We start from the raw sequence: 19,092 nt of genomic DNA, 5'->3' as shown, positions 1-19,092 counted from the left end.
CAGCACCAAGCACAGTACTTTAGGAGATTTATAATACAATAAGAAGTGCTTTCCCTTTAGCTAAAATCCCTCATCGCAATTCACACACCTTTCACTTATTCAGCTAAGAACTCATTACATGGGGTTAAAAAATGGCATGTAAAATAATTTTTTTTTCATTACACAGAGCAAAGAAAACTAATTCCATTAACAATTTAACACAGTATGAAAAAAATTACCCAGTAAAAAGTGTCAGAAAGTGATTCATGGATTTTACCGAGTATTTTGCTGGCTGTTGCAATTCTCGTATCTATAATCTATCATGTAGAATTTTGTAATACTCTGTTTCACAATTTATGTTGGTGAGCGGGTCAAACAGCATATAAAAAGCATGCTCTAGGCTATTTCTCCCAAGCCCGTTTTACTGTAACTCTAGAATTGTAGCGGTTACATTTAAGGAATCTTTAGGGCCCTTTCAAGTCCATCCAAAGAACAAGTGAAGCTGCTATTCAGAGTTTTGTACCCAGTGTTTATGTTCCATCTGATCTGTGCCACCCAAGCAGCAGACAAGACATGTCTGAGGGTGCTTTGGGGGGATACACAATGATGTCACCCACAGGAAATATCAGGGAGGACTTGGCACTTCACAAGGCTGGCTCTTCTTCCATGGGCTCGCCAGCAGCTCTGTAAAAATAAACAGGCAATCAGAATACGGCACAAGAGTACACAATGACATTGTAGATTTTCATGCATAATCAAAGCTGATTTTTCAGCTCTCTCTGATGTTTATTTGTGTTATTCAGTTATCCATAAATAGAGTTTCTTTCCTAGGAAGTATAAACAAATGTCAAGTGGAAAAACATTTTAGATCCAAGCAATCACTGAAAATGTTCCTGTTTATATTGAAATATGTCAGAATATTTTATAACTTTTTGTCCAGAAATGTACATGCTTTGTGTCAACAGTCAAATAATTTCGTGAAAAAAATAGATGTGATGATACTTTTATTTTACAAGCTTTTGCAACTAAAAATACATGCATTTATTTTTTCAAGTAGGCCCATTCTGTTAAAGCAAAATAGTTCACTAGTAGCCAAGTAGTTAGTAGTGTTTCTTCTGGGGTTCTTCTTCAGTCTTCTGATTTTTGATTCTGTGCTTTCATAAACGCATTGCCTGCCTGCCTGCCTGCCTGCCTGCAACTTCTGACACCAAATTCTGAACTCGATCACCAGATCACTGTCATAGAGAAGGTATCTATTAATAATATCAAATCAGATTATACATATATCTTTTATTTGAAAGCCTCTGGGAAATATTCAACTTAGGCAAGATGAGCTCTTTAAAACAACCAGTACAAAAATAATGGAGCCATATGCTGAGCTGCGTAAAGTGTCATAATCCCTTGTGTTTGACAAGCTACCACACCTGAGGATTATGCTGACAATTATAAAATAGGAAGCTTCTGAGATCACGGTGAGACCTCACTATTGAACGGCATAAGAATTTGGACACAAACCATTTTTCACTCAGTCTGGCAGAATTCCATATGACAAATGAGCTTAAGACCTCCTTAAAAATAGTCACTTCAAGCAATTTTGAAATGAGGCAAGACTAAAAAGTGAATGCAAATTAATAAAGAAAAGAGAGGTTTACCAGTTAAATCCTGTAAGCCAGTATAATAACTGCCTTCAGTAAAACATCCCTCAGAAAGTACAAACTCGTGAGATCCCATGGAAAAAAAAAGTAATTAATGGGGGCTTGCATGGGCTTTGGTAGTTTATTGAGCAAGGAAGCCAGAGAATTTTAAATCAATCTGGAGTTTATTACAGTCTTTCCCAATGAAAAATCCAGCAATGTGTCTTTAAATGATTTTATACAGGTTATTCCTTTATGATTTGGAATGATCACAGATAGTATGTTGAAAAATATTCCAGATGAATGATATATGAAAAAGAAGATGTTATTCAGACTAATCACTTTCCAAAGGGTTATTGACCCTAAAAGATTATTCATCTATAATTCTCAAATCTTTTGTTCCTCATCACATGGTAGATAATGTTTCCTATGCACAGTAACCACTGCAGCTCCCTCGTTCCTGCGAGGTGAGGTGAAGCCCTCTTGCATTCCCTCTTTTTCCCCTCTTGCGATGTTCTGGCTTGCAGCAGAGACTGCACGGTGGCAGCCAGGGTGGGATGGAGCCCAGCCTGCTGCTGAGGTCCTCAGATGTGATAAACAATCATGCACCATGTGGGGAATTCATGCTGATGGTGTACGTTGCTGTTGTGCTGACCACATGCTTTTACTTTCTCTAGCTACTTTTGGAAGACCTGCATGTCCTCTGGCATAACACAAAAGTGCAGTAAGCCCTTGTTAAACATCCAGGATCTTATGGGGCTGTCTGGAAAGAGAATAATTTGGAAGCAGATAACAGTTCAGTTTTTAGGTTCTACTGTGAGTAGCGAATGAAAAGAAATAGTTGTCAATAGATTTCAATTGGAGATTGGCAGAGCAGGAAGGAGTAGAGCTCTGGAAAACCTCTGGAAGTGAAAGTGGGGGTTTGGGATCTAGGAAGCAGTACATGCAACAATCTGTTCACATGTTCTGGGACTGACATTCTCATGACCATAGTACAATTGAGAGATGATCTTATTCAGGGTTTTAGTCCTGGGCAATTTTTCACTGATGAGTGTGCCTCTTGAGTGTCAGGACTGACCTTGAGTACTATATTCTAATATATTCCAATATATTCCAACATATGCCAATATTCTGCATCAGCTGGAGCCTAAGCACCGATAGAAATTTTTATGTGCAAGTGCCAGAGGCAAGGTCCTTCTTGGAAAAGGAGAGGAAGTTAGGGAGCCCTGGCGAATCCAGATGTTGTCTCTCAGTGTGGGTACTCTCACATCCTTCTCCAGTCTCCTTTTGAAGACTTATCTATATGCTTTAACTTCATTTTATTAGTGTCAGAGAAGTCACTGGATCTATCCAATGGCTTATCATTAAAAACGTAAGTTTTTATGGGACAACAGCTTAGGGCAGAGTTTTGTGTGAGAGCCAGTAAAGTTTTAGGGCCCTTAGTACAGAGAGAAAAACACTGTAGTCCCGTAACACTGAGCGGTGAATCAATATATACCCATCCTGCCGAAATAAAAAGTTCGCAAAAAAAATCGAGAGGGCAGAGTTTGACAGGCCAAATCTATGTTACTTCAGTTATGACACTGTTAGTTACATCAGTTCAGTCAGTCTGCCTGTAGCTGACAAGAAGTTGGCATAAAAACAGAAAACAGGCAAAAAACCCCATCCCGTATTGTATGCTCTGAGTGGTTCCTCAGAGATGCAGCTGTGAGCTCAGGTCTGATCCGGACTGATTCCATGCGGTCAGCAGATTCAGAAAGACACTGATTGGGACTGCAATGATTGTAGAACCACAACTGTGATTTTTCATTAAGGCTTCACTGTGGCTCATTTAAACTGCAAGTGCCTAGGGGCATTGCCCTTTTGCATTCGCTCTGCTTATTTTGGTGTGCTGGAAAGAGTGCTCACCTGTAGCTCTCTCTATGTGCAACTGACACTATGGCAGAATGAAGTAGTCTCTTTGCAGTTAATGCTAAAAAAAATGATTCTGTTTAAACCTTAAAACAAAAGAAAGAGTTGAGGCAAAAATCCTACCGTCTGGATAAAATTTGGCAAAATTTGTGACTTCTTAAGTATTGTTCTCTGGCAGTTGAGAATAAATGGCAACCATATTATTTATGAGACTATTATTTAAAATAGTTCATATCTACAGTTTTTAAAAAAGTTAATATTTAAGAAGATAGATAAACCCTGCACATCATCCAAAAAAGTAAATGTTTCTCTTACCTTACTTTTAAAATTAGAATTACAGAGATTCCTCATAGCTACATCATCACACACATAAAAATAAAAATTCAAGGTATGTTTCCAAGTCATAGAAACTGCTGAACAAAAGAGAGATTTTCTGGCATGGTATGGCCATTTTATACCATAATCTGATCCTAATTTAACTCAGCTGTCTTAGGGAAGATCATTGTAATTGAAAAGTGATCCTCTGGTAGCAGAGAGCTGGGAAAAAAGAGGTACATTTCTATACCATGGAGATGATTCGGAGAGTGTCTAAAGCCGTCATATAAGAGATCCTGAGTAAGTGTATACACTAGTAAAAATGGACTTTGTGTGGATCAAAGAAAAAGGAACTAAAAGTAAAAACCATCATAGTTTAAGAGCAGAATAAGGTAACTACACGTATACTCTCAAAAGAGAAAGTAATGTCCAAATAAGGCAAATTAAATAAACTATAAACTCTGGCAAGTTAAATGTAAACCCTCAATGAGGCAGGCCAAAGGAGAGTCTGAAAAGCAACATGCTAAAGTCATAAAAACTAATAATAAAAAGATCTTTCAAAATACATCAGAAGAAATGATCAAAGTGTAAAAGGAGCATCAAGGAAGGTAGACCTCAAGAGCAAAATGAGCTATTTATATCTGTGTTCACTAGAGAAGTGTCAGGGAGATTTTATTATTTGCAGATGAACTATCTTAAACTGAATCAGACTAGAACAAACTGATATATTAAACATTGCCAAATTGCTAAGAACAGATGATATTTGTCCACTGAGTTCTAGGGGAATGCAATTATGATGTTGCTAAAGAAATAATTATTGAGCATATTCTGCTGCTTAACTCAGCATCCATGCAAGAAGTAGAGAAGGTAAGAAATGCAGTTCCCCTTTTGGAAGCTACAGGAGATACAGTAAGCCTGTACGGGGAAATTGAAGGCAGCTATAATCAGTGATAGAATTAGTAGGCATTTAGGTAATAGTAATTTGGGTAAGAGTTATGTGTTAACACTTACAGGAAAAGCAAACCTTAGAAATTTATTAGAAGTTTCTGAAGGAAATGAAGGAAGAGGGATCAAGTGATATCCCTGTGCAAAGGAAGTCTTCTAAGAATTTTATCCAAATATTTTGAGGAACCTAGGTTATGAGAGAAGGTCCTCTCATAGACTAACAATCCATCAAAAGTAGGAAACGGATCATAATACTGGTGAATTTTCACCATGGAGGGATTCTCCAGAGCATCTCAAAAAGACTTGGCAGACTTCCAGTAGATTTAGGTGATATTGTTGATGATGCCAAATTCCCTATACTAGTCAGTTCTAAAGCCCATAACACCATTTCTGAGTGGAAAAGAAGGTAAACAAACACAAACTGACACATACAATACACAAAACAAGGGGGAGAACAGCTTTAACTGTTTATATACAGTGATGGCTACAACTGAGATCTTGGAGTTAATGAATGCTAGAAGGGCAGAGAGCAACAGGAACAACATTAAGCCGCTGTGTAAATCCACAATGTGCCTAACACCTGGAGTCCTGCATGCAGTTCTTACTCCATCTCAAAGAAAACTACAAAAAACTACAGAGAGGGACAAGAATCATCAGAGGTAAGAAATTATTTTCATACCAGGAGGAATACAGAGTCTTGAGACAGCTGCAACCTTTAAAACCAGAAATGGGGCAGAGACTATGAGAAAGAAAAGAGATGCTTTTATTTCTCACGATGCAAGGACTAGGGGTTCCTCAGTGAATTTATCGGTTAATAAGTTTAGCAAAGTAAAAGAAGTGCAACTCCTGATGAGGCTGTGGGATTCACTACCTGAGTGCCAAAAGTGTAAGCTGGTCCAAAAAAAACTTTGAAAAGTTTATGCCTGGGTAGGTATCCTGGAAGCTTTTACACAGGATGGGTCAGATACAGCTTTTGAGATCTACCAACTCACCAGGGCAAGGCTGGCTCTCAAACTCCTCTGCTCCTGGTTCTCTTCCTTACGCACCCAGCACCAGGGGAGGAGAGGAAGGTGGGCAAGATAAGGCTGCAGCCTGACCTGGGGAAGCTGTTCTTCAGCTCCTGAGCCTGGCTGTGATTGCAGATCCTGTCGGTATGGCCAGGTAGGCGCAGGTTACTCAGCACAGATGAGGTGGATATCCAAATAGTGAAATGCTAAGTGAAGCTTTATGAGTTGATACACAAACACAGCTAGTGACTCTAGATGGTGGGTAGCTGTACCACGTGATCCAACCAGTTGCTCTAGTATGTAATATAATGTAAGTAATATAATGCAATGAGACTGAGCCTGCAACTGGTAGGTCTGTAACACTAAGAGTAATATCTAAAAATTACACTTTGTTTTCATTTCCATTTGAGTAAAATCTATGCTTAGCTGAATGAGGTCCATAAAGACAAATGCTGATAAATGTCATTCTCAAGATTTACTGTTTGCTGTAAAAATAGTAAGTGCAAGAGATCTCCCTCCACACCCTTTTATTTTTCCATTTTAAGAAGAAACATACAGAAGCTCCAATGTATCAGGGACAGCATTGTACTGAATGTTTTCATAGCATGATTTCTGAAACTGATGTCTGGCCAAAGCAAAATTCTAATCAGCTAAATCTGTATCTCACATAGAGAATAAGTAGTTATCAACACACAAAAGTTATGGTAGTTAGAAACGTTTCATAGGGCATGCCTGTTCCTTTGATTGCATCTGTATTTAAATCTGTGTTAGCATCATGCATGTTTTCTTTCTTATCCACAAACTCTTTTTTCTATATCTGTCCTCTTCTGAAGTCTATAATCAAGTTTCAATCGGATCTTAAAATGCCAAGTTGTGCTTTGGTAAAATAAAACACCAAAAGTGTAGCAGCTTTTCATGGTTTTCTTCATTTAGCCAGCCAGAGAAAATAAAATAAAAAAATAATCAGCACTGTCACTTGAAGAAAAGAAAGAAAGAGAGAAGAAAGAGAAATACTTAAGATGGGCCTTAGCCAGGAGCATTTTATCCTTTATTCATCAGTGGTAAATGAGTCAGATATAAGTTGGCCAGGAAAAGAGCTGCTTTACCCAAAATCTGAGTTTAAAGTGAGTCATCTCACTCCAAACACCAATATATCCTCCAACATAGCTGGCAAGAGTTTCCTGCAGAGAGACTCTTGCTGCTGCTTTCTTCATCTGGAGGCCTGACCATCCAAAGCTGAAGTCAACAGGATCTCTACCATCATTTCAGTGAAACAGGGTTAGAGATGCAGGCCAGAATTATCAGCCCAGCTGACCATGGTGGGAATTAAGAGAAAGTAAATTGGCTCCTGGCATAACAAAGGAACCCTTCAGGCTGCCCTGTTAGCTATGGCGCTTTCTGCTCTGATCCCACCCTGTCTGTTGCAACCAACTTTCCCCAACACTCAATGCAAAGGCTTGCAACGTGTCTTCGGAAGGTGGCCCCCAGCTACAATGCGGGGAGGAAACATGCATCTACAGTGGCCTTAACAAGAGGGCTTGTGAGCCCAGACAACTCCTCATGTCCCTGCAGCCCTGTCGTTTGCCATGGAAAAGGGCTGGAGAAGGAGCATTGCGTACTTGGTCCTTAATTACAACAAACATAACAAATGTGAAAAAGCGAAGTTGGACTCATCACAACATTACTGCAGTTTGCGTTGGTATGTGCCTATGAAATGAATGGCATGTTTTTGTGACATGAGCAAAACTATACTGGCATGAAACCAGAGTGTGCAATGTCAAATCAGTCCCTGGATTTATGAACCCATGCTGGACTTTCATTCATGCTCAAAGTGCAGCCAGATCCTCTCAGGTCTCCCCACAGCTCAGAGGACCCTCAAAATCAGACCTTCAGGGTCACCATTTTTGATTCCATATTCCTCCTTACATTCAACAGGAAGAAAACAAAGAGAATGATGTCCCGAAGCCTCAGAAAACCTAACTATCAATTTTGGCCCAGTGGGACAGCACTTATGTTGTCCTGTTGCTCTCTGATAGCAATCTGGCTTCGGGTCACTTCTTTGTGGGTTACGAATGTGGAAACAGACTTAGGAATGCAGGCATGCATAGGGTTTTTTTGTGCTGCTGAAAAATCTCTGCAGCACCACAGAAGATATTTCAAACGAGGCCATTTTCCTACAGAACAATTCATCACAATGGATTCGTCCCTATAAGAGTCCAGAACTGATGAAGTGTAATGAATCTGGCAGCCACATGAATTCCACGTGCGTACATTTCAGCACATCCATTTTTTTCCATTTCTCCCAGCTCCGCCCCAAAATTCTGTTTTCAGAATGGGTGGAAACTGTCACAGGTTATCAGTAGGTAGGTAATAAATACAATAATCAAGTGCAGCATTAGGCAAAGGGTTATTTTTTTCAAATCATGTAAGGATCAGCAGTTGCTCTCAATGGCTGTAGTTTTAAGTGAGTGGAGGCACATAACAAATACAATTCTTGGTTATTCTGAGCAATGCAAAAATACACAAAATTAACCACACCCTTCTTCAGAAAATTTGAAGCTTTGCTTTGTTTGACTGCATTAGTTCCAACCCTTTAACTAAAATTCTGTATATTTCAGAGCTATGCACACATGAGCAGGCACCTTTCTGTTTGTGGCTAGCAGAAGTGTCTCTTAACTGCCACAAATCTATGTGACAAACCTTACATTATTCCTTAGCTGAGCACTGATTAGCACTCTCACAAATCTAAAATATATCTCCCGTTTGTGATGGCTTCTTCCCTAAACTTTTATGGGTTTGTTTGCAATAATACTAGCACAACAATAGCCATAACATATTAAAATATAATTACAATCTGAAAGGTAATTATGTAAATAGTGCAAACTTTACTAGCTAGCTCTGCTCCCTGTGTGTCCCTTTGAGCCACGTCTGTTAACTCATTGACAAATGAGCGCTCCCACTGTTGTGAGAGACGTTCACTCCCAAATGCTTCCATAGCTTTTAGCACTGTGCTATTCCCCTGGATGCCTATCAGTTCAATTCTGATTAAAAGAGCCAACGCGGGAGGCAAGAGCCGAATCAAACAAGTAGCTGTCACAATGTAGGAGGCATGGATCCTTCTGGCTCCACTCCCACCGCCGCTCTGCCTACCCACAGCTCCCTCCTTTCTCTCCTGTTGTTACACAGCTCTGCTCCACAGCCCGCAGGGAGCTGATGAGTCTCCTTATAAGGCTTTTTTCTCCTTTCCTTTTCCCTCCCCTGTTTTCTCTGTGTGATGGAAACCGAATGGTTCCACTGCATTTTGGGTCTTCCTCTGTTGGAGAAGGCCAGGAAAGTCTGTCCTTAAAACGAGTAAATGGGAAACTCCAAGAACTTCTGTGGTGGCTTTTCTGACTCCTAACAACTCGTTGAAGAACGACTGTTTTGCAGATGACACAGTATTCAGTGGCTATCGATTTTTCTCATCTCTAATTGGCAAAACAACTGACAGCAGTTACTGTATCATTTTCTCAATTTGTGAAATTGAAAGCAATCTTCATTGACATAAAAAAGCAGCTGGAAAAATCAGCATTCTTATGCTTTGCTGATGCACCTTCAGCTTGGTACACAGAAAATGTTGGCCCTGATCCTGGTCAGGATTGCTTTAAGTTTTATACTGGCACCGTTCCATTGCTTCCAGGGAAGTAACTTTTAATGTCTGTCTAATATCATTTAATAATGATTTGAGTCCATCCTTATTAAATTTATCTGACCTTGTGTTAAATGCCTTCCTAGAAAATTAAAACTAAAACAGGTTTGAAAAGCTTCCAGTGAGAAGAATATGGTTGATTACACTTGATCACGACTATTTTTCCTCATATGGATATTGCACATTTTATGTAGTAGAGAGCATTAGATGTGGGGAGAAAACAAGGCTCTTGTACTAATCATGAACTTTAGTAAAGAATTACACGCACCAAAAACATACCTGCTAACATTGAATACCTCTGCTTCCAGTGGCCAAGTGAGAGAACTCAAATCCAGGGATGAAAAATTCCAGGTACCTCAATTAGCGGATAATTTTGAAACAAACTTAGTCTAGCAGTCTTCATCTCACTTGACTGGAGTGAAAGCCTTGTTCTCTGCAATAATTGCATACACTTACTTGCTGCCTTCCTGAAGGATACACTGCTCGACATCCACTGAAAGAGAGGCCATAGCAGATACCGTTTCTGTCTCCTCCCTCTCTTGTTTCTGAGACTCAGCCAGAGCACAATCCACTGGCACAGAGTATGGCTCCACTGACTTCCAGTACTTGCCTAAGGAAAACACACATAATAATTTATGGGAATTTTAGCTAGCATGGTGGTACAAGCATAGTAATCACTTAGTTCAACACTGGGTGATTATAATTTAAAATCACTGCGGTGTAAGCAGTACAGCTGAAATTTCAGACTGCAGTTAAGAGGTATATTTCTGATCCTAAGAATGCCAAGTTGGAGAGTGCTTTCATTCCAAGGGCTGTGTCACACCCTTCCCCAGAAGGTAATAAACTGGAGGAGTAAGACACAGGCTAATGAACTCATACTGTCAGACAAGCTATTGGCTTTATCTCCGCAAGGTGAAGGGAGTTCAGGGCAGGGTTAATACCTAGAAGCTCTGATATGGCAGACGGTTGATGCACATACAGCAAATAGGACTAGAAAAATGAACATTGTTGTACAAAGTGCTCACACAGCACTGTCTTGAAAAGGAAAAAAGTCAGAAATGCCAGCTCAGACTGAAGTGATGTTGCCAGAACAATCAGGTTTGTTAGTCCTGGATGTTCTTCCTCCTCCAACCTCAGGGCGTATACTAGAACAATAATTTATTTAAAACTTTCATATATGAACAGGCTGTTGCTGGAAAGCTGCCAGATATCATAAGGAATAGAGCTTTCTGGTTTGCTGTGTAAAAACACAGTAGTGGATTAAAAGCATGAGTATTCTCAGCTTTCTGCCTGGAACAGAAGAGACAGTAAGAAGCTTCTCGAGCAACAAAAACAATAATGGCAGGTGGTTCATCGTAAATATATAAAATGGTCTGCTACTGCAGTGCTATTAAGAAACAGAGTGGTAACCAGGTGAACAAGTAAGAATTTACACAGGTATTTCTTACAGTTCAGTAATCCACCGAGCACTCACTAATTGCCAGGTGGATGACACCTGGAAATTAGGAGCTTTGGGAAGGCTGGGGGCTCTGGACCAGAGCTTATTCAGTGTTTAGCAAGAAGCTTCCAGCAGCTGCTGCAGAGGTTGGGTCAGGGTACTTATCTGGGAATTAGACGGAGGGTTTTAACAGCTGTGAAAGAGAGGGGATCAAGTAGGGGACTTTTCCGAGGGCTAAAAGGAGAATTTTGGCAGCTGGGCAGCAGGCTGAGTCGAGGTGCTTATCTGGAGGGTAGCTGGAGGCTCTGACAGCTGGGAGCCCAGGCCAGCGGCGATGCTGCCTGTGCTGCACAAAGGCTGCTGAAAACTCCCTCTTCGGTAACACAGATCTCAACACAGTTTCCGGCTTTTCGAAAGATGAACTTTTCCCTCCAGTGAGAAAGCAGCTGTCAATAAAGCCTGAAAATGTCTTTATTCAAAAACATCATTGCAAGATGAAAGCCCAAGTCAATGTGCAAGAACAACCAGCGAGCATGGCCAGCGTGTTTCTTTGAACTCTAATAGTGTGCACGTTTGAATAGTTAGCAGTATCTTTAAGTAACGGGGACCTTCTGGGGATAAAATGTAAAGTGTATTAAGTATCCTACAAAGTTGAGATTAAGTGTTAGGAGGTTGGCTTTGCTCCAAAAGCATGAAAAGACACAGCTAAAAAGTTATGTACATAACAGTAGGCTCAATGATTGGAGCCTGGCAAATTTTATAAAAACAAGACAAAAATATTCTCTATTATTAGTGTGCTCAGAGACCATATTCTCTATTCATTAAAAAATACACTAAAAACAAACAAAAAAGTTATATGAGCATTCCACAATGTTCTCACAGATCATATGTGCAAAAATCAGTCTTTGCAATATACACCCAATTGAAACCCTATAATTTATGAGCTGAATGTTCACAGAGTGGGTGGGGTTTTTGTTGCAGAAACAGATGTGCAAGAAAATCAAATCTGTTGGCATGGGAATAATACCCCCTCTTGCCTATAAAAGAAATGAACCCATGTTCACTGCTGGAGTTTTCAAGGGCTCTTATTCATAAAATAAAATATTAGTAACCAGCTACCACTGTGTTGCTCTCCTGCAGCAACAATAAAACAGCATCAGTGAGGACTGCTACATCGCATTCGTTCATTCACACACAGGCTCGCATACCAGCTGCCCCCTGAATCCTGACTTTCTTGTGACACTAAAACTCAGGGCCAATTCAAGCATATTAGTGGGCTCTCTGTGCCCATTTAACTGCCCTTCACTCCCAAGCGATCTGTGATTCTCCTTGTTTCCCTGCATTTAGAATTGTGTTACGAGAGGGGCTTCAGTGATAAAGAGGGAGAGCAGAGTCAGGCCAGGAGGCAGGTGGCAGCACCTATGCTGCAGTGGAAGGTCTTGGAGAAGGGGAGTGCATGGCAGGATGTTTGTGGTTTGTGGGAAGAAATTTTAAAGCAGTCCCAATTAAGAATAGCATCCAGGTAGCAGCAGGTACCTCAGGCAAAGAGGGCTTTCTGATGCTTATGAAAAAGCAATGGCAGATTTTTCTTTAAAATCAGAAAGCTGTACCTTACAAACACCTGTGGTAAGCAGAACAGCTTTGCAAGCTTCTTTTTATAAGGAACAACATTTATATGTTGTGCACAAAACATACAGGGCTTGCATGTGTGCTCAACCAAAAGATTTGCAGGCAAGGTCTTGTGGAAGAGAGAGGCAATCACAGCATGCAGCTGCAAAGGAGCTTTGTTTCAAACCCTAGGTATGCTGCGGATTGACAATTAAATGAGCTCAAAAAGCATCTGCCTCAAACTGCTCACATCTCTGAAAATGTCATTTCTACTGTGCTATACTGGAATGTGAAATTCTACCGATCCTGTTACATTCATTGAGAAGAACTTGGTGGAGCTCAGGGGAAAGAATGAAGCATATTGCTGGTTTCATTCATACAAAACTTGAAGAGCAATCACTGCTTGCGAGAACAAACAATGAAACCAAATCAGTCTTCTATGTATGCTTTGGCTTTCAGCATGAAAATGTGCCTAAGTCTCCCTCAAAGATTTGTGGGAGCACTGATTATTACCAGGAAATAATAAAAGTGAATGTTTCTGTCACTGTTACAGGCATTTGTAATTGCCTTTCACAGACAGATTTGGACATGCCGTACCATGGCTTGCTTGAAAAAAACAGTTTGGGGGTGGTAATCAAGCTAGTGAACAGGATTGTTTAGAAATAGCATATTACATGGGTGTGGGAACTACTACTTCCAAATGTATTACATTTCCAAAGGAGCTTTGGATCACTGTCACAAATAAAACTTTTATACAAATTCCATTCTAGTTAGAAAAAAGTTGCTTCCTTTCATTGTCTAACTAAGTATTGTATCTTCAATTTTTTGCAGCAAACACAGAGGGGCTTTTTTTCGTCTAAAATATTGCTAATATTTATTATCAAAGTTGGATCACAGAAATACAGACTCAATATACATGCAAGCAATCATCCAAACAAATCACGCTTTCTCAGTATCTCTTGAGATGCTACCCCACAGCCTAATGCTTTTCAGCCTGCATAACTCCCTATAACATTCAACATGTACTTGCTTCTCTTAATTCCATCTAAACATGCAACCTCCATAAAGCTGCACTAAACTTCCTCAACGCTCCTTTCCAGCATCCAAGCATATTCCTCTCTAATACTTGGTCTCTCTCCAGACAAAATGATGTATGCATAACCTTTTAGGTAATAGCTGCAAGAAAAGACGTAACATTGTGTATAAATAGCTCCAAACCCTGAGCAGCCTGACTTAGGTTTCAGAACAGCCCACTGGATTGCCGTGACTGTACAAGCTCAGCTCAAACCTAAGCTTGTTCCGAACAAGCAAAATTAAGCCACTCTGCAGAGCTCTGAACTACTTTTTTAGACATACACTATATATTTGTTCCTAAATCCATTCCTTCTTTCTGAACTGCCATCATTTCTGTGCATTTCTAGTAAGACACTATGCCTTCCTGGAGCCAGTATTAATTTTTTTTTCCTCAATTCACCTTTTTTTGGTTTCAGATCCATTTTTATTAAATATGTGTCTTATTTCAAACAGAATTGCATATTCTTTCTTAATGTCTGTGGCCTGTGTGCAGCTTTCTGTCCTTACTAGCATTTGCAAATCTGCTCTATCTTGCAAAGTACATGAATTTCCTTAACTTGCTGATTCCTCTCAGATCACTAACAGGGAATTTTAAAGAAGTAACTAACTCATGAGCTACCCTAGGACCTACCACCCAGCAAAAATGACTTACTGGAATTTATCATATACAGCTGATTTACTTAGACCATTTGCATATTTGGGTGACTACTGTATATGAAAGATGAATTGTATACCTACAGTGAATTTTAATGGTCACTTTACAACTAAAATCAGATTGATAATTATGGCATGATCAATGGATAATGCATTGTGCCCCTTTTAAAAACTGCATTTATTTTCTACAGATGAATCCAAATTATTTGTGATTCATCCAACATGAAGCAAAACATTTGTTATCCATTTGTTATTGTTAAGGAGCCAGCAAACAGTAGAAGTCAGGAAGCTCCCACTGCCTCGGCAAAATGGCAGAGAGCAGAAGATTAGAGAATTTAAGGGAAGTCTGCTCAGTTGGATTAAGGCAACTGATGGCAAAGAGAAAATTTTTCAGTGAGACCAGAGCAAATGCCCTAAAGCATCTGGGTATGGGGTCAGGGCACATAAGTGAAGCAATCAAGTACCCTCTGCACCAGAAACAGAATAAAATCATGTATTTGTTAGCATTGTTCCATGGATCAGTGCCATTTTGAGCTTTTTAACTTTACCTCAAGCTCCTATACATCTCAAAGCGAGTAACTCGTAAAGGGCTGCACAAACAGAATCTGAAGAAACTATTTGTTAGAGCTCTAATTTACCTGTCTGTTCCTGTCTCTCACTGACAAACATCTATTTCATGCAATCTGCTCTGGAATGGAAAGATTTGGGAATATTCAGGAACCAGAAAGCTCTAAATAATTTCAATGGTTTAGTTTTTCAGAGCTAAATACATAGCAGAAACAGAAAGATGTGAAAGAAACAAAAATAAAAGCATATATATACACACACACAGACACGACACAGCATGTTGTTTTATACATAAAACATTTCCCAGCTCTTTTCTCTGAAACAATAGTTTAATGTCTATGACATTAATTAATAATAAAAAATACCCCAAACCCACCATCCCACCAACCCAAACTGAGAAACATACTTTGAATTTCAGTGGTCTTTTTTAAAGAAGCTATTGCATTCATATTGGGGATTTGGTGCACAATATCTTCCGGGAGAGGCTCCAGCTGCAAGAATAGAATAGAATAATACAAATTTTCAATAAACCACAGGGAAGTAAAACAAACTGCAACAATCTAATCCTCAGGAAAAGCTCAGACCAAGAACTGGTTAACATTTTACTGGTATCAGTTCTAAAAGTATAGCCATGATTTTGTTTTCTGTTTTCCAGCCATGTAATTGAATTCCAAGGGGCTTTTCTATTGGCTGCAAGACTAATCTATGGAGTCTCTGAAGCAGGTGCATGTCTGTGTATTATTCATTAAAAAAATGCTAGTTATTTGTGTAATTTTTGTAGGTTCCTCACAAACCAAATTCCACTGTGTCTGTATACGCAGCTGGGCACTCCAAACAAAACCTTGCTAAAGCCACACTGGAACTGAAGTGTGCACTCTATTATCTTTATTTTTCTGGTGTTATTGCATCTAACCATCTTACACAGTTTAAGATTTATAGGGGAAAACCATAAAACACAGCTGCTTTTACTAGCTTTGCATTAATTTCAAATAAAGTAGTAAACAAAAAATGGTTATGCAGAGCAGCAGTAAGAGTTGTCTGAGTAAGTTTTTTATAGTCAGCTGTATTTTAGTTAGCCAGTTTTAATTGTATATTCTTTGAGTAGGGCTGTATCATAGTAAATTAGCAGAAAGAAGTGTTCAGTTACTGCACAGTTATTTTTGCCCTGCAATGGGTAGATACACCAAGCAAACTGTATTTTGACATTCATCCACATACTCTTTCTTGTCCACCTGCCATACATTTTCTCCTAGAAAAAGGGTAAAAGATTGTTTGGGCTAAATGCCTCTTCTTGTACTGTAATAACTATATTCTCCTTGAACTATGCTTAGAGTCCAAACAATTTTTTCACTTCTCTGCATAGGCTGTTAAGGCTGTTTCCTGAGGAGCCAGGAGTAGCAATCGTGTCAAGGTAGGCAAGGAAGAGTGATATCAATGCCAACCTCTCTTCTCTAAAGTTAAGGAAGTTCGACCATCATTGACAGGAGACATCTGTACTGCAGACAAAACTCCTTTCTTAAGCATGCCTGGGTCTGCTTTAAACTAGGTCAAGTGAAGGCCACCCAAGGAGCTTCCTCTGTGAAGTTAATAGTTCAGTAACCTTCATATATTGTCCTCCAGGTTGCTACCGCTGCATTGCTACCCACTAACTAGATAAAATCAGCTTTGATCCAAGTACACAAAATGGGAAATAACTGCAGTGTAGATACTCCCTTAGTGGTGCTATTTTAAGCAAGCTCAGCTACAAATCCCAGAACTTCTGGGATCTTACCATTATGACCAGCAGTGAATGCCTGTCAGTGATAAAGACATTGCAAATATCACCAGTATTTTGCAGTCCCGATAACTAAAATGAATGGGGCTGTTCATGTCATTATTTCCTTAGAATCCCGTATGGGATTGCAGCTGGAAGATTTCCTTGTGGCTACAAACAATAGCACTATTTTTTTTTTTCAAATAGCATAAATCCATTCTGGGTAGTGAGCAAGTGTGCACAGAAGTACTGTAGGATCTGACTGGGTCCCAACTCTACTTGGTTACCGAGGATGCCAAACTGCAAAGGAAGATTGTTGCTATCTAATATGTATCATGGATTAGAATGAAGAGAGCAATTACAATAAAAATAATATTTACAGATACATTTGTAATTCTTAAACCACATTTACTTTACGATCTTCATAGTTTACTCTATTTGGTAACTCTTGCAGGTACCCAGGGGAAAACTGCATATTTATGAAAATGCCCACCAACAAATCAAGCTTCACAGATTTTAGAAAAATAATCTGTATAATAATCTATACCTTGTGTTATGTAGATAAATAGCACTTGCTTTTATCACTTGCTATTTTCTGTTTAAAGCAATCTATCATTTGGCCAGGAAGTGGACAAAATCCTGAAGTTCTGTTTGGTCATACTGGGTACAGGAACACAGAAGGGGAAGCAAACAGTAGCTTAAGGTTCTGTTTTGACAATTTCCTAATTCCTAAGGCTTTGACAACCAATTCACTCCCCTGAAGTTGGACAAAATAGCTCTAGGCTATAGCAGTAGAAATAATAGTACAAGGTATGGAATTGCCAGACTGCAAGATCTGAGAGCTGTGTCTTGCTTTGCCCTTTGAGTACCTTGAGATTCTTTCTGCAGACCTCTTGTACTAATTATTAAGCTGGAAGCAACTGCAGTTAACCTCTGCAACTGATGCAGAGATAGAGAGAGGAGATTTCCTATTAAAAGGTGAATATTTTATTGCTTTCTTCAGAGCTGTATTTTTGTAGGAGCCAAAAAATTGTCTTGATTTTCCCTAATATATCAATGACACCTCTTTATTTATCAGTACAGAAATAAATTGCTTAATGAGTAGGCTACATTTGAATATTAGACATATCAGATGAATATTTAGAAATGGCAGATGTGTTTTTAGAAATCAGGATAAGATGATGAATTATTAAAGAAAAGAAGAAAAAGTGTCAGACATCCAACAATTATCCCAGTCATTACTCCATCTGTTAGCTCTGCTAACAAATCTGTAGGTGATGTGAATATAATAGTCATGTTTGATCGTTTCCTTAACAATTTTTTCCACAAAACTTTCATGTTGTATCCCAAGCTCAGCTTCTGCTTCGGAGCTATTCTGCCTCCTCACCTTTAGGAATAGCCAGGCAGAACTTGGATCCTCTACCATATCAGGGAAACCTTATCAGGCTCCAGAAGTAAGTTCATTACATCATATACCCTGTTCAGCCCAAATGCAGTACCGTTATGAAAACACTATAGAAATAAAGCCAGTGGATTATGGCAGCTATTTCTATACACTTTGAAATTATACTGTCTGCATTTGAAAGAATTATTTCTGTTGGCAGATATCTGGTTGGATACAACTGTATAGACATAGGGGTGTCCCTGGAAAATATCAGCAGTTAGACCTACCAGTGAACAAAAGAAATTACTCTACACCTGGCATATATGGCAACATCACTTTCCCTCCTACACTTATTGGCATTCAGATCATGAAGTCTATTAAATCTGGAGGCTAACAGAAAGGAAGCTGAAAAGAGCACTGGAAATATACTGTCAGAAAGAAATCTTTCAGAGAAGAACAGCTCAAGTCAGTGCAGAAATAACCAAACCACTGGAGAGACAGTTTGGACCAGACACAAAGGGTCACATTTTCAAAGCTTTTACACAGCTGAATTGGGCTTTTGTGCCCAAAGTAGCAGATGAAAGTAGAAACTGTGTCCACTAATCATTTTCAAAGTAGGAAAAACAATGTAAATGGGCAAAAGTCACTTGGGCTGCCAAAGTCTGCCAGAGGCTTATCAACAAATGTTTGAAGAAGTAATTAACGATGGAAATTTCATGCACCCAGAAGGTGATCTGAAATGATCTTTGGGAACGTGGAGAGAATCTGAAACTACAGCAGTCGGTACTGAGCTGGAAAATCTCGAAAATCTAGCAGTATCTATATTGTCCTTAACACTGTCATGTTTTAAAGCACCAAGATTAGCTTCAGTGAAGATTGTTGCAGAGTGCAGTTAGAGATAACTGAAAAGTGAGGCAATTGCAAGCATGAGGTAAGGAGCATGGAGAGTTCTGACAGAGGCAGAGGAAGGGGAGAAGGCAGGCAGGCTCCTCAGGGATGCCTAGGTTACAGGAGGAAGCCCTACAACCTCCCTTTCCTGGATAAACTGTGCAAGAAGTGTATCAGCACCAATACTGGGCGTTGTTGCTCTTAGGGTTGCCTATGAATACAGAGGACTAAGTTCAAAGATCTCACA

The 19,092-nt window shown here is 39.4% G+C and overlaps 1 protein-coding gene across 1 annotated transcript in view; it reads right to left on the bottom strand.

Annotated features, from left to right (window-relative positions):
• Window positions 1–623: 623 nt before the first annotated feature.
• HDAC9 (histone deacetylase 9) overlaps window positions 624–19,092 on the bottom strand; it is a 445,270-nt gene continuing 426,801 nt past the window's right edge. Inside the window, exons 25-27 of the mRNA XM_059818316.1 lie at window positions 15,227–15,311; window positions 9,936–10,089; window positions 624–663 (exon numbers count right to left, since the gene is read on the bottom strand). Coding sequence (XP_059674299.1) covers window positions 624–663; window positions 9,936–10,089; window positions 15,227–15,311 — 279 coding nt within the window. The remainder of the gene's footprint in view (window positions 664–9,935; window positions 10,090–15,226; window positions 15,312–19,092) is intronic.

Source organism: Gavia stellata, chromosome 6 (assembly GCF_030936135.1).
Source record: "Gavia stellata isolate bGavSte3 chromosome 6, bGavSte3.hap2, whole genome shotgun sequence".
Taxonomy (NCBI): Eukaryota; Metazoa; Chordata; class Aves; order Gaviiformes; family Gaviidae; genus Gavia; species Gavia stellata.
The sequence above is the reverse complement of the archived record's forward strand: the minus strand, read 5'-3'. Positions and strand labels throughout refer to the sequence as shown.